Genomic DNA, 15051 nt, shown 5'->3' on the forward strand with positions numbered 1-15051 from the left:
CTATGGCCACTGACCTACTTTAGCAGACGACGGGGAGCATCGGTTGCGGTCGTGGGGGAATCGTGTTCAGCCCCAGGCAGCGTTAACCCCTCCCAGTCATCGCGACGCCGACAGAAGCCTGCCCTGCACATGCGCATGCGCACGATTGCACAAGTCGCGATTGCGGTTGCGTTTGAGGTTAACGAGGCGCAACAGGTTATAACACCTATCTCTCGCGCGCAATGCAGATGCTATTGCGATATATCGCGATGCAAACAAGCATCCGCCGCGCTTGGCAACTTTCCGTTTCACTGCACTGAGCTATTAATAGTTGATCGTCAGGTATGGTGTGGTCGAAGATGTTTCTTTACCTACAGTGTTAAACCTTTAATGTTACATATAAATATAATTAAATAAATAAACAAATAAATAAATATATATGTATATATATATGCGTGTATGTGTGCGTGTGTGTGTGCGTGCGTGCATCCGTGCGCGCGTCTGTGCGTGCGTCTGTGCGAGTGTGTGAGAGAGAGAGAGTGTGTGTGTATGCATGTATATATCATTGTGCATCAGCAAGCATCGATTGCTGTACATGCTCATTCTACTATGAACATCTATTGCCATGTAAGCATGAAAAGATTGAAAGCGCCCAGCCCCGCACGAAGGCCGTCTCTGAGTCGTTATCCTGATCGGCAGAGCGTGGTTTGCCTTCAGGTGAACGGGCACGCAGGTGTGTAGGTGATTCTAGGGTTGAGATGCAGTCGTTGATCTCTGTTGATCTACATTCATCGCCTATCGTCTTACCAAGGTTGTGTCAATTCACTGGTCAGTAAAGCTCACCCGGTTTAGAGGTCGCCCAGTTTTAAACACTGCGATGATGAGAGCTCGACTAGAGCGTATAATTTGCATTTTATTGGCGCGTCGAAAAAAGGAGATGATACTCCATTAGGAGTGTTCCCAACTTTAATGTCATTAATAGTCATAATAACATATATATATATATATATATATATATATATATGTCATGTCATATATTAGTTTGTCGGCTTTAATGTCATTTAGGTTAGGGTTAGGGTTAGGGTTAGGGTTAGGATTAACAATCATTAATGATATCAAAGTTGGGAACACTCCTAATGGAGCGTTAGCCGATCCCCTTGTTTGGCTATCCAGGCTGTGGGCAAACACGTATTACATATAGTTCTACTAAAAACGTTCCCGTCTGTGAATGCACAACTGCATGTTCTCTGGAACATATCATCCAGTAAATGCACTGTTAACTGTTTTCTGGAATCCACCGGATGGTGAACGTACCATGCACTGTTTGTTCTTTGGAGCACACTGACTAGTAAACGTACTAGTGTACGTTCTCTGGAAAGTAATGGGCTGGTAAGCGTACTAGTGAATGTTCTCTGTAACACACCCGCTGGTAAATGCACTACTTCCTGTTTTTGGAACACGCTGACTCCCTGCTAAATAGTCACTCATTAGAAACAAAAACATCCTACATTGCAAAGAGCACAACTTCATTCGAACTTGCTATTACATGAAACGTATGCTATTAATGCATATCTTAAATTACGTAGTCTGTACGCGTAATATATTGCATTTCTAAAAATAAGAATAGCAAAAGCTAGTCGGGGCACATTCCTTGCAAATCGCGTGTCGAGTATATTATGTACGCCGCAGCACTTTCCTTCGCTGAAGAATACGTAGCGACACCTGCTGATTGAGTGCTCACGAGGCGGTTCAAGATCAGACCTGCTCTGACTTCAGATTAACTGTTTATGTACTCGTGAGAGCTATGGACCGACACTTGCGTGCTATTGACTTTGCGGTACCATCTGTTGACTAATTAGCACTTAAATAATCCTAGAAGTACGGAAGACCTGTAAGCACCGAAATGCGCTATTGATTTAAATTTCCATATCAGCATTCCGAAAAATTACATGCAACTAGAAGCCCGTGCGTAACCATGCACACGCACACGCACACGCGCACGCACACGCACACGCGCACGCACACGCGTACGCACAAGAACACAGACGCAAACACAAAGACAAACACAAAGACAAACACACACACACACAATGACAAATACAAACGTAAACACAAACACAAACGCAAACACAACACAACACAAACACAAGCATATGCATGCGCATACGCGCCCGAAACGATGCAGCGAATTCTGATTCAACACTTCCGGAAATTACGTATCAATCGACTGGTCTCCACTCTACTTCAGGTTTCATGCAGAGCGACGATGAACCAGCTGTGTCGCGTGTGCGGAGAGGACGCCGCGGGGTTTCACTTTGGTGCTTTCACCTGCGAAGGATGCAAGGTACGCTCGATGATTGTCATGATATGCGCTCCTTTCGACGGAAGCTATATCGGAGGATTTCTGATCGAAAATCCTACCGGAGTGTTAGCTCTTAACATATGGTATTATCGAGTAGTATAATGTCATGAGCTTATAATTTACGAAGCTCACAGTAGCACCAGGAGCATGATAAACCACGGGAGAACGGAACGATAAAAACAGTAAGGTTTCAACAATCACCTACGAAGATTTTAGTAGAATATCTTAACTTTATTAAATCTTAATTTTTAAAATCTTAAATTAATTCTTAATCTTTCTTATCTTAATTTTTAAAATCTTAATATTTATTATAATATATATTTTATATGAAATTCATTTATAAATGTGTCACTCGATGTGCTCCAGCTAATACAAATGAAGAGTATTCCACAAAATTATTGCTCTCCTAGTTTACGCGTTGTGATATCTTTTCGCAGTCGTTCTTCGGAAGAACGTATAACAGTTTAGAGGCGCTGGCACCGTGCAAGACCAACAATCACTGCGTCATCTCAAAAGCCAACAGAACAGCCTGTAAGCGATGTCGCCTCAGAAAGTGTCTTGAAGTCGGCATGTCAAAGGCCGGTGAGTACACAGCAGCGTGCGTGCATGGTTTCTCGGGTTCCGGACAGAATCACCGTAAAAAAAATTCAAATGAAAATGACTAGCCATTATTATACTACGTCGCTTAAACTTCGCCACTGTGCATACACACAATGGCATCACAGTCGCAACGTGAAGCTTTATAAATCTATAGCCGAGCCTCGATTTCATTCAGTTTTACCAAGCCATAGAAGTTGCATTTACGCGATGTATGGAAGATGGTGGTTAAATCTCTAATCACAAATCAGAGAGACAGTCGGTACGATAAGCCCATTGTTTAGTCAAGCGGCGACACACACACATACACCCCCATCATGTCTCGTTCGCTTTACAGGCTCCCGGTTCGGCAGACGGTCGAACTGGTTCAAAGTCCATTGTCGCCTGCAAGACGAGAAAGAGCACGGCAGTGCCACGACGCGAGAGATCATCCACTACGTGTCAGCGAAGGACAGCAGCGACTGCAAGCTGGAGACGAAGAGCACCGACAGTGGCATTCACAGTCCCGAATGGGATAAGCATCTGGACAACAGATCTCCGCAACACTTCTACTCAGGATACCGAAAGGACGTGTCCCCGCAGTGCTCGCCTGGAGGGTACCATACTGGTCGCTTGACTGGCCTATCGGCAGCGATGTCGCCGGACACGGCTAAGAAGACGCCGCTGCCGCAGGTCAGTCCGCCGACAGCCATGTCTCAGCTCAGCATCGACGAACGCTTCACGCCACCGCTGAACTCCTTTACGACGACGTCGTCGCAAAGCGCCCTCTATATGTCGCCCATCTTCCAGGTACCCGGCGCCCCAATGTTGTATAAAGCCTCTCCGCCGCAGCCTTCGAAGGCGCGTGCAAGTGCGATGACCAACGTACCTTACCCGCTGCCGAAGGTGATGCCGGCGGCTATGTGTTACCGCTACTACGGCGCATACATGCAGGGAGAGACGAACAGACCATTCTTGCCCGTCATGCGGCAACAGGGCGCGTTGTCATGGAAGCGCGACGCTGCGCCGTGCATCAGTGGCGACACCTGTCGTGCGTGCGTCGACCGCGCGCGAAGAGAGAAGCTTCCTTATCCTCCGCCTAGCTGCATACACAAGCGAGATCGCTTCGTTGACGAACATTCTGCGGGCGACCAGCAGCCACTAGACCTATCAACGCGGCCATTACAGCCTGACCTTTCTACCCGGCCATCGCAGCCTCACCTCCCCTCCGTCGACGCTGCGGAGGGTAGCATGGTGACAGAGCAGTGCGAGCAGCCTCTTGACCTTTCCACTCGATCAACAAAGTCCGCGAAAGTTAGTGCCGACGAACAGACGTTGAGAACTGTGCGTTCGCGGGGTAAGGTGAGATGGGACACGCCGAAGTACCGTGCCATGAGCGAGTACTATCGCTCGCTATCCGCCGAACCCGAAGAACAGGAGTCGGAGAAGTATTCAAAGCAGGAATACTCGAGCGGGACCAAGGGAGTGCAGTACACGCCGACGGTCGGCGATACCGTGATTGGGTGTAGAGAGAATATTGTCCCCCAGGCGGCGTTACCGATAAGAAGTAGTCTTGTGTGAGAGAAGCTCTTAGCACGTCTATCTGCCGATAAAATCTGAGCTTGCTCTCCCCTCACTATTCCTTCGGAAAGCCAACGAGAAGTTACTGCTATGGCCGGATTATGTGCGTGTATACTTTTTATGCAGATGTAACTGCCTTGTGGCAAGGTCTACAGCTGTCGTCGGCTAGGTTTGGCTGTGTGTGCGTTATTCATTACGGTGATCGTCGGCTATCAATCATAAATTCCCTTTATTTATATCGCTAACGACTTAGACACATCTTCCAATCAAATCGGTGATTGATAATATACATACTGCCAGTACCCAGTCCCAACCCAAGCTTTTTCAGGGTTGACTGCGCACTATATCGACATTTAAATCAACATCATCGCAATATCTGGATCTGCAACGTCATCATTAATATCAACAGGTGTTATTATCATCAGTATCAACAACATTAGAATTAACATTGGTATCAGATATGGCATCAGTATCAGCATCACCGTCAGTATCACCACCAGCACCAGCACCAGCATCAGTATCAGCATCAGCATCAGCATCACCATCAACACGAACAACAGCATCAGCGTCAGCATAATCATCACAAGTAACATCAGTTTCAACATGAGCATCAGCATCAACATCAACAACAGCATCACTATCACCATCTCCACAATCACCAACAACACCTCTTCACACCATTTCAACACCACCATTCGCATAAATATCAACACCATCATCAGCACCACCATCACCATCGCCATTATAATCACCAGTAACATCAGTTTCAACATCAACATCAGCATCAGCACCAGCAGCAGCACCTGCATCAACAACAGCGCCAGCATCAACACCAGTGTCAGCATCAGCATCAACGTCAACAACTACCTCGTTATCAGCAACAGCATCAGCACGAGGGTCAGCATTAATATCCTCGTCAGAATCAGCATTAGCATCAGTGCCAGGGTTAGCACCACCAACTCCAGGATGAGGGTTTAGTATCATGGTCTACATCAGCATCTTCATCCGAATTAGTACCTCATATACATACTGATCATCACTGTACACAGATTTGTCTCCCTGGCTCCGTTATCATTTCGAGTCATACATTATTGTGCAATCTTTCATTGCGGATAGTCGACAGTCCAATATCGACTTAATTGCTCTCTAAGTGGCGCGAATCACCTCTGAGGTTAGCAGGGGGGTCTACGCGGAATATATAGGCGGAATACGGCCATATGTGTAGCATTCAGAGAAATGCTCTTCATTTTTAGTTAGGTATAAATTTAATATGTGCATATAGATGTACTAGTCACTCGATCGCCTACATCTTACGTTGAGTAAGCTATTGGTTTTCATGTTCTTGGAATTATAACTAGCATGCTATTACCTCACCGCAACGTTTTATTGATGCGTATAGTCTGCGTAGGATAGCAAGCAGGTATGCCTATAAAAATATCACTGACTACCCATCTATGATAAAGAATCTAGTTAATCGTATTGTTCGTTCTGCAGCTGCTGGGAAAAGTAATCAATAACCAGAAATATTACTTGGGCGTGACCGTAGATAACAACGCGTAATGTTGATAATGAACGCGTATTTCCTTGACGAAAAACACGTCAACTATGATAGAAAATCAAGCCTACGCTTTTTCGACTTTGTTACTAATGCTCCTCATTATGTAAACGCTAATTTGATTTCTAATCGAGTTATATTGTAAGCGAAATAATAATATAACAAACTAAGGGATTCGACTGATATTAAGAATTTCAGCTACGGTATCAACATTACATCCGGCAAGCATATCATTGTATGATCGCACCTAATACGCCCACCCAAATAATTCCAGTTTTGAGCTGCGCTAGCGTTATGTAACCATGTTAGGTAGCACTCTTTCTCGCACAAACTGGATTAGGTAGCTAATTTTTGATGGACCTACTACTGTACAGTACTAAAATTAACACGGCATTACGTAGATGTATTGTTGGAAATACTAGAATTAATAGTGAGGCCGAGAAGGATTGATGTAACGTGACAGCGTAATCATGATAGAGTAGATAGGTTAGCTTCATCGCGACTTCATTACGCTGTAAACAGGGCCGGCGGAAGCAAATAAACATTGGTCAGGCCATTTAGCATCAATAATGTCGACGAACAGCTGGCCGAAGGCCAGGTGCCCACGGCGCGGCCGTGGCGGGGGAGCTCTAGGTGGGGTTTCCCCCTCGTCAAAGGGGGGTTTGGGGGTCCTCCCCAAGAAATTTAAAAAATTAAAAACACCAAGATGCCTTTTTAGAGCTTAAAAATGCTTTTCAAAACTCTAACAAATATTTATTTATACTTCAGTATAGGCCTAATTATTTCGGCATCTGCCAATTTACATGTCAATTTTAATGCGTGTGCACGTACGCGTGCGGGCATGCGTGCATGCGTGTGCAGGTACACGTGTGTGCATGAGTGCGTTGGTGCGTACGTGCGTGTGTGTACAGGTACACGTGCGTGCGTGCATGCATGTGCACGTAGACGTGCGTGCGTGCGTGTGCACGTACACCTGCGTGCATGCATGCGTGCGTGCGTGCGTGCGTGTGTATGTAAACGTGCGTGCATGCGTGCGTGTGTGCGTGCGTGTGTGCGTATGCACGTATACGTGCGTGCGTGCGTACACGTGCGTGCATGTGTGCGTGTGCACGTACACGTGCGCGCGTGCGTGCGTGTGCAAGTACACGTGCGTGCGTGTGTACGTATACGTGCGTTCGTGCGTGCGTGTGTGAGTGCGTGCATGTGCACGTACACGTGCGTGCGTGCGTGCGTGCGTGTGTGTGCAGGTACACGTGTGTGCGTGCGTGTGCACGTACACGTGCGTGCGAGCGTGCGTATGCACATATACGTGCGTGCGTGCGTGTGCACGTACACCTGCGGGCATGCGTGCGTACGTGCGTGCGTGTGCAGGTACACGTGTGTGCATGCGCGCGTGCGTGCGTGCGTGCGTTTGGATGTACACGTGCGCGCGTGCGTACCTGCATATGCACGTACACATGCGTGCATGCGTGCGTGCGTGTGCACGTAGACGTGCGTGCATGCGTGCATGCGTGCGTGTGAACGTACATGTGTGTGCCTGCGTGCGTATCTGTGCAGGTACACGTGCGTGCGTGCATGCATGTGCACGTAGACGTGCGTGCGTGCGTGTGCACGTACACCTGCGTGCATGCATGCGTGCGTGCGTGCGTGCGTGCGTGCGTGCGTGCGTGTGCTTGTATCGAACAATATCACGCATCTGCTTGCTGCCAACCGTTAAACTGCGCATGGGCGCATATGACGTCAATGTTTATAAACATGAAAACAACGTCATGTAGTAGTATATATGCGTGTATACATAAACTATATGTGATTTCAGATCATTATATGCTCGGGATTGCAATAATTGTAGATCCGGCCTGTGCATAACGAAAATGTGTGCTTGAAAAAAATAATGATCGGAAAAATTATTGGTCCGGCCATGGCCGGACTGGCCGGACCGGCTCCGCCGGCCCTGTTTAAAAGCTGATGCTTCGTGAGACAGCTTTGTGATTTCAGTGTTATATATGTAATTTTTGACCTACTTGATCTAGAAAGGTCTCAGAATATGGATGTCATTGTGATATGCGGGTCACGATGGTGATGACATGTGATACAATAATACTTTCTTGTAGATTATAAAAACGCGTTTTCCTTTGAAAGATTAGAAATTTTTCGTTACGGGGCCCATTCCGTTACGATTGAAATTGCGCATTTGCGCTAATTGTTTGCGAAAAATATTGCACGGTTACTTGCACCTACGAATACACAATCATGGTTGTTCTGTCGTGCCATGCGTTAAAATGTGCAAACTAGCGTTTAACTTTAAACCTAAAGCATACTGGGTCTATGAAGTTGGGTAAGATCGAATTTGTTGACGTTAAATGGGGGAAATTTACGTTCTAGTAAATTGTTGTGTATAGTTATACTCATAGTTGTTACGGCTGTTGTTATGCGCGCATGCTTAACGTGACTCTCACGGCTATCGTGCTCGCAGTAATAGACGAGCGCTCCGCACCATGTCCGACCCGACCAGCCAGCCATTAGCAAATGGTTGTCTGCTGTTCCAATTACACATTGGTCGTCCTCAACTAGAGTGTAGAAGTCATTGCCATTATAGGCAGCAGCCTGTCTTCTTACTTGCGACCAAGTGTCTGTTTCATCGTTTCATATTTGGTGGTTACGTGCAAGACGAATAGGACGTGGGCGGAAAATAGGTTACAATATCTAGATCTTATCGGGTAGGTGAGCAACGATTTAAATGTTGCTTGTGATACACAATTAATGACGAGATCACGTAATACTGTTTTTCTCGAATCGAAACTTTCGAAGCCGTAGAGTTCTGTGATCAGTATGGATAGGCTGTCGGGACAAAACAGATTATGATCACATTGCACAGTCGAATTCGATGTGACAGTGGTTTTACATCGAGACGATGTGTGCAAATTCTTCACAGATAGATCGACGTTACAGGACGTGATAATGTAGCGGGAATCTGATCGTATGTCCGCAGGGGCGCAGCACCTACATCTGGTGTCATGTTTGTTATTCATGATCGGCGTTATTTTTTAAATCAAACATGTGACTGTTACGTAAATGTGTTACAACGCGGTGGTGAAATACGTGTGACATGTCGCCTTGAGAAGCGCGTGACAGACGCGTGTGAGAAGCGCAGTATTACGACAATCAATGACGCCAGTAAATAAAATGCTGCCACCAGAGGGCGAAGCAGCTTAGACGTGTTAAAATTGGTATTATTATACTCTCACGAGATAATGATGGAATGTAGAATAGGAGTGCTGTGTTGAAAATGGTGCTTGTTTTCATTGATTCGTTCCTTAGTTACACATAACAGACTCCATAGCAATCTGGTCTGTGGTTACGTATCATTAGTTTTCACTGGTATAATGTTGTTTCATGAGGTTATGAATAAAAATAGGTACGAGTACACGTTCCGTCGTCTAGCAATCTGTATATAACTTATAACAACAGTGCACGAGTCATCTTTACAACGAATTTCTGTAAGCTTATTATTGTCGGGCTGGCAATATGAATACATCAGCTAAATTAATGAGGAAATCTAATGATATCTAAAGTACAATACAACACGTAATTTAAACACGCGTACAGCTCATAAAAATAATATAGATTATCTTCCCCTCGCTCAATCGAGTTATGGCAGTTAAACCAAGCCTGCATTCTTCGCTCATACATGTTTAACGTATGCGAACAATCACCTAGGTGTCTATATTAGATGCAGTGTCCGTCGTTGTACAACGTGCGTCCGTCAAGTGCCGTCCGTCAAACAACGTGTTGTTTAATGTGTAGGTCTTTAAACACAACGTACGTTGGCGACTGCGTGTACAGCATTCCGCGTCTTTAATTTCTGTCAAATGTGATGATAGGACCCACTCACGCCGGAGTCGAGCCTTAACTCACTATCCTAATAAAAGGCGCACGTGATATTTTAAGATATACAAACGATGTTTTATTCAACTCAGCTATTTCATCAATACTGCATACAAAAAAGCCGTTTTGCATAGATGTCCATAAAAAGGTTTCGTTGCGTACAGAAGCATTACACAGTAACACCATCCCTCACAAGAACAATGTATACAAAACGTGTAGTAAGCAACGCAATACCGCATTCTAATAACGTAAAACGCACCATAACACCTCTATGAGGTAAAATGCACAATAAAAAAGAAAATACAAGGCTAATATAACCTGACGAAAACACACCACGGTTTTAGCACGAGTTACGTAGTAACGCCATGGTCGTTAGGTAATGCAGCGCATCGCTGGTTTTTTAAGATCAACAAAATCAGAAAGAAGCAGAAAATTCTCACATTACACAAAATTACGGCAGTTTTACATTATACAGAGTCGCAGCGAATTGGTAGTAGGAGACCACTGTCACTGAGGCAGCATCTACGAGTGGGCCTAAAATGTTTTCCAAAAATACGAAAGGAGAATTCACAGTGACGATGTTCGTTGAATAAAATTACAGGTGTATTATTTTTTGAACAAGGATAATTTATACAACAGCGATTCATCCGCATACATTTAAACCCACGTGGTTTCCATGTATATGTATTCTACCTAAAATGTATAAACGATTAAAAAAATGCACAAGATTGATTCACAAAAACGCGCAAATTTGCTTAACATGGGGATGCAATATTTTCAGGAGTGTATAATCTAGAGATCTCTATATGATACTCTCCTGATATTTTAGGCCTGTATTTTAAAACACCCCACCTAACGTATCCGTGGCTTGGCCTAGAATAGTAGCCTTGCTTACAGTTAGGACGTGTCTACAACCCATGACTAGCATCCCAACCAAAGGAAAGACCAATTCATGCAATGACACAGCATATTTTAGAGCCCATATACTAGTTAAACAACAATGTAACTAGCTAACACATTCATCATCCTATGCTGTTTTAGCTCAGCACATTACATATACATAATTTAAATTTTTACGCACAATCATTGTTTACTTAGAATTATCACCTGCTATGGGTAGAAATAATAAAATCTTTTATTTACAATTATTAAAGAAGCTCAAAAAAGTAAGCTATATGGAAACTATATTGATCAGCAACACACTTGCTGTGTCATGTTATGTGAACACGTGTTCACAAGCATCCCCGCACCACCACAACCAGTAAACTAAACAGCATACCACAACCATTATATTATGTCACAAGTACAAACAAAGCCACTACTATATCTGTCACGCCAACCATTAGGAAAGCATTTCACACTAACTAGGTATACAGCTCATTCTTAAATCAATATTAGTTGATGAATTTCCATCAAATCTATATGCACCATAAAACACACACGGTTAAGGTTTAGATCTGATAGTTGGTGCATGAAATTAGCCAAACTGCATCGTGTCATATATCATATATGATGCGCACGTCAGTGAAAGGCTAAAGATGAGGAAATGACGATGCATAGTGGAAATGTTATAATCTCATTACGTAAATAAAACTACCGAAATACGAAATATCTATACTACATTTTCTACAGCTGGCTATAGCCTACAAATATCTTATAATTCATTAGATTATTTTAACACGAATACTGAAAATAATAAATGCATACATATATTGCTAACGATATAATTTACAATATTGTTTCATGAATATATTTCTGCACACTCCATGTCATTGTGGACACTGCGTTGTCGTGATTTTTGTTGCACGTACATATCGAATCGTCATAGGGCAATAGGCCTCAATTTAAATATGTAAATATACAAGGGTTGTTACTATAAGACAATACGATTGATAGCACATTCTCATTCGAGCTAAATTTGTCAAACGAAGCTTTCAAAGGAAATACAGGGATGGCCTTTTTTATACAAAATCATGTAGTTGCACAATGCTTGGTGTGACCTGTGCCTTACTGATATTCTAGTATGCTAACCAAGTGCTGTTTCTTTTAGAGCAGAGACAATACTGTGTCTGATAGCTGCACACAGTGTTGCCACTGGGTGGGCATTTTATACAATAATTAGGGTCAGACACAACGAGAGACAGAGAGTATTAAAGTAAAGGAATGGTACAAAAACGAGAAGTAAAGGAAAACTCTTACACTGGTCATACGTTCACAACATCCACATTCGTCCCCTGCCTGGGGTTCACTATTACGAAAGCACCATTCCCTGTCAGGGACTCACACTCATTCATCCGCCGTTAGGGAGATCACTGTCACGACAGCAACGTCCCCCATCCGGGGCCTAACGCGTGCAGAGCAGCAGTGCATCTACTCTCGGGAGCTCACACTCGATCTAAGAGATCTTCCCCCTCCCTCCTTCCCTCCGCACAGCTCACTAGGTGGACACCTCAAAGTCCTCGAGATCCAGCTCCATCTTCTCCTCGTGCGAGGCGATCTTGAGCAGCGTCTTCTTGATGCGCAGCATGCTGTGCCGTGCCATCGGGTTCGCTGCCCAGCACTCCTTCATGAGACGCGCCACGCCCATCAGAGTCTGCAACAACAGCGACACAGTGTCATCACACATCTGTTCAATAGCAACAATCCACAAAGTATATCGATATTACATCATTTTCTGAATTACTTACTGTAACAGTATTAATTCACAACCTTAAACCTGCAACGACAGCGACAGTGTCATCACACATCTGTTCAACAGTACCAATCCACTGAGTACACTGACCAGGGGCGGATTCAGACCGTATTTGCCGTATTGGCAAATACGGTCTAGATTTCAAAGTGCCCTTCGAAATTTTGCGCTCACTGTGGGGTGGTGTGCCCTTTTTGGGCGATGTGCCATTTAAATCTGGAAAAATACTGTCTAGCCTCAGCCCTGGAACCGGCCCTGGGTGTCACCATAGTGTCACGTAGTCCAGTAGCAGTGCACACGGAGCCCACTAGGCCGCGGGCAAAATATATATATCACCTCAAAATGAAAATTGATAACACTTCACGCTCAACTTTAGTTGGCATTCAAGAAGCGTGCGTGGGGTACATCCTTCCGATAAGAAGTGGGTGCAGGGGCGGATTCATACCGTATTTGCCGTATTGGGAAATACGGTCTAGATTTCAAAGTGCCCTTCGAAATTTACAGAAAATACAAAAAATACAGAAAACAATTTGATGAAATTTGGCTATATTCTTTATTTGTCTTCTTTTTCTTCTGATTCATTGACAGGACTTGAAGGAAATCAAAATTTTACATGGTAACAAAACTAGCTTTTATATCTGAAAAAAAAAAGGGAATTAAGTGCTTGAATCATTCTGCATTAATTGCTGGTATGCAAAGCGCAGGCAAAATGAAGCAGAAATAAAATTCCATATGGTTTTTAGCTATTGCTGTTTGACTAAATGTGTGCTCAAATGGTGCTCATTTTTGTGCCCAGGGACCCTTGAAATTGTGAAATTTCCTGGGGGAGGCCCCTCAGACCCCCCGCCATGTGCTTTGCACCTAGCGGCGCTCACTGTGTGGTGGGGTGCCCTTTTTGGGGGATGTGCCCTTAAAATCTGGAAAAATACTGTCTAGCCTCAGCCCTGGATCCGCCCCTGCTGACATTGTGTCATTTTCTGAATTACTTAATGTAACACTATTAATTCACAACCTTAAGCCAATGCGGTCAAAACTTAAATACGCCTACCGCCGTCGTACGTCAAGCGTTGTGGCGTCCGTGTCTAACTTCTAGCTGTGCTGCCTCTCGCCAGAAACGGAGTGGAACGCGAGAAAGGTGAGGGAAACGGACGCCACAACGGTTGATGTATGACGACAGGAGGCGTATTTAGGTTTTGACCGCATTGGCTTAAGGTTGTAAATTAATAGTGTTACACTAAGTTAATTCAGAAAATGACACAATATCAGTATACTTAGTAGATTGGTACTATTGAACAGATGTGTGTTGATAAAACATTATTTCCTACAAAATAATATGAAAACCAATTTCAGTGGCAGGGTCAATTCTGTTTCCCCAACTTCAATTCATCAGCTAGATGGTGAATTGAAATCAAAATTCCAGCATCACACTTTACATAGACCCGGACACTGGATGCGGTCATACGGCATCACTCACCGAGTTCTCGCCCCACTGGTTCCTCATCTGTGGACGATGGCCCTCCTTGGCCACCACGTGCTTCATCTCATCGAAGCTGGGATCGTGGCCGACCCTGTCATAGTATGGGGGCCTGTACTCATCTGCCTTGATGTCTGAAAAACGTAGCGCCAACATCGTGATGAAAGGCAGCCAAACAATAACCTTTACATTAACAACACTGACGATGTAACTATACAGACCTGTACAAACAATCTTGCACTAACATAGCAACCTCGCTGCCCCCCGTACCTACGACAAGGCACTAACATAGCAACCTCGCTGCTCCCGTACCTACGACAAGGCACTAACATCGCTACCTCACTGCTCGCCATACCTAGGACATTGCTCTAACATAGCTACCTCACTGCTCGCCATACCTAGGACATTGCTCTAACATCGCTACCTCACGGCTCACCATACCTAGGACATTGCTCTAACATCGCTACCTCACTGCCCCCCATACCTAGGACATTGCTCTAACATCGCTACCTCACTGCTCGCCATACCTAGGACATTGCTCTAACATCGCTACCTCACTGCCCTCCATTCTAACATCGTTACCTCACTGCTCTAACATCGCTACCTCACGGCTCACCATACCTAGGACATTGCTCTAACATCGCTACCTCACTGCTCACCATACCTAGGACATTGCTCTAACATCGCTACCTCACTGCCCTCCATACCTAGGACATTGCTCTAACATCGTTACCTCACTGCTCTAACATCGCTACCTCACTGCTCGCCATACCTAGGACATTGCTCTAACATCGCTACCTCACTGCCCTCCATACCTAGGACATTGCTCTAACATAGCACCTCGCTGCCCTCACCATACCTAGGACATTGCTCTAAACATAGCAACCTCGCTGCTCACCATACCGTAGGACATTGTTCTACTAACATCGCTAACTCACTGCTCGCATAAT

At 44.7% G+C, this 15051-nt stretch overlaps 2 protein-coding genes and 1 long non-coding RNA gene across 4 annotated transcripts in view; 1 reads left to right on the forward strand and 2 right to left on the reverse strand.

Annotated features, from left to right (window-relative positions):
• Positions 1 to 261: 261 nt before the first annotated feature.
• LOC106809169 lies at positions 262 to 4694 on the forward strand. The gene is made up of 4 exons (XM_014812155.1): positions 262 to 321; positions 2228 to 2323; positions 2779 to 2923; positions 3276 to 4694. Exons 2-4 carry the CDS (start codon positions 2246 to 2248, stop codon positions 4496 to 4498), a joined length of 1446 nt encoding a protein of 481 aa, XP_014667641.1. The 5' UTR covers positions 262 to 321; positions 2228 to 2245; the 3' UTR covers positions 4499 to 4694.
• A 5300-nt stretch (positions 4695 to 9994) lies between these two features.
• The window catches only part of LOC106809167 (activin receptor type-1-like), a 15507-nt gene continuing 10450 nt past the window's right edge, over positions 9995 to 15051 (reverse strand). Inside the window, exons 10-11 of the mRNA XM_014812152.1 lie at positions 14102 to 14235; positions 9995 to 12531 (exon numbers count right to left, since the gene is read on the reverse strand). Coding sequence (XP_014667638.1) covers positions 12376 to 12531; positions 14102 to 14235 — 290 coding nt within the window. The 3' untranslated portion in view covers positions 9995 to 12375. The remainder of the gene's footprint in view (positions 12532 to 14101; positions 14236 to 15051) is intronic.
• Positions 14408 to 15005, reverse strand: LOC106809170. Of its 2 annotated transcripts, none has more exons than XR_001393853.1 (3): positions 14874 to 14934; positions 14706 to 14808; positions 14408 to 14654 (listed from the first exon to the last, which is right to left on the reverse strand). It is a non-coding gene; the product is annotated as an uncharacterized LOC106809170 (long non-coding RNA). The 2 variants fall into 2 exon arrangements; XR_001393852.1 differs by lacking the exon at positions 14874 to 14934 and adding an exon at positions 14988 to 15005 and having other exon boundaries at positions 14409 to 14654; positions 14706 to 14834.

Source organism: Priapulus caudatus, unplaced genomic scaffold (genome assembly GCF_000485595.1).
Source record: "Priapulus caudatus unplaced genomic scaffold, Priapulus_caudatus-5.0.1 Scaffold333, whole genome shotgun sequence".
Lineage (NCBI taxonomy): Eukaryota > Metazoa > Priapulida > Priapulimorpha > Priapulimorphida > Priapulidae > Priapulus > Priapulus caudatus.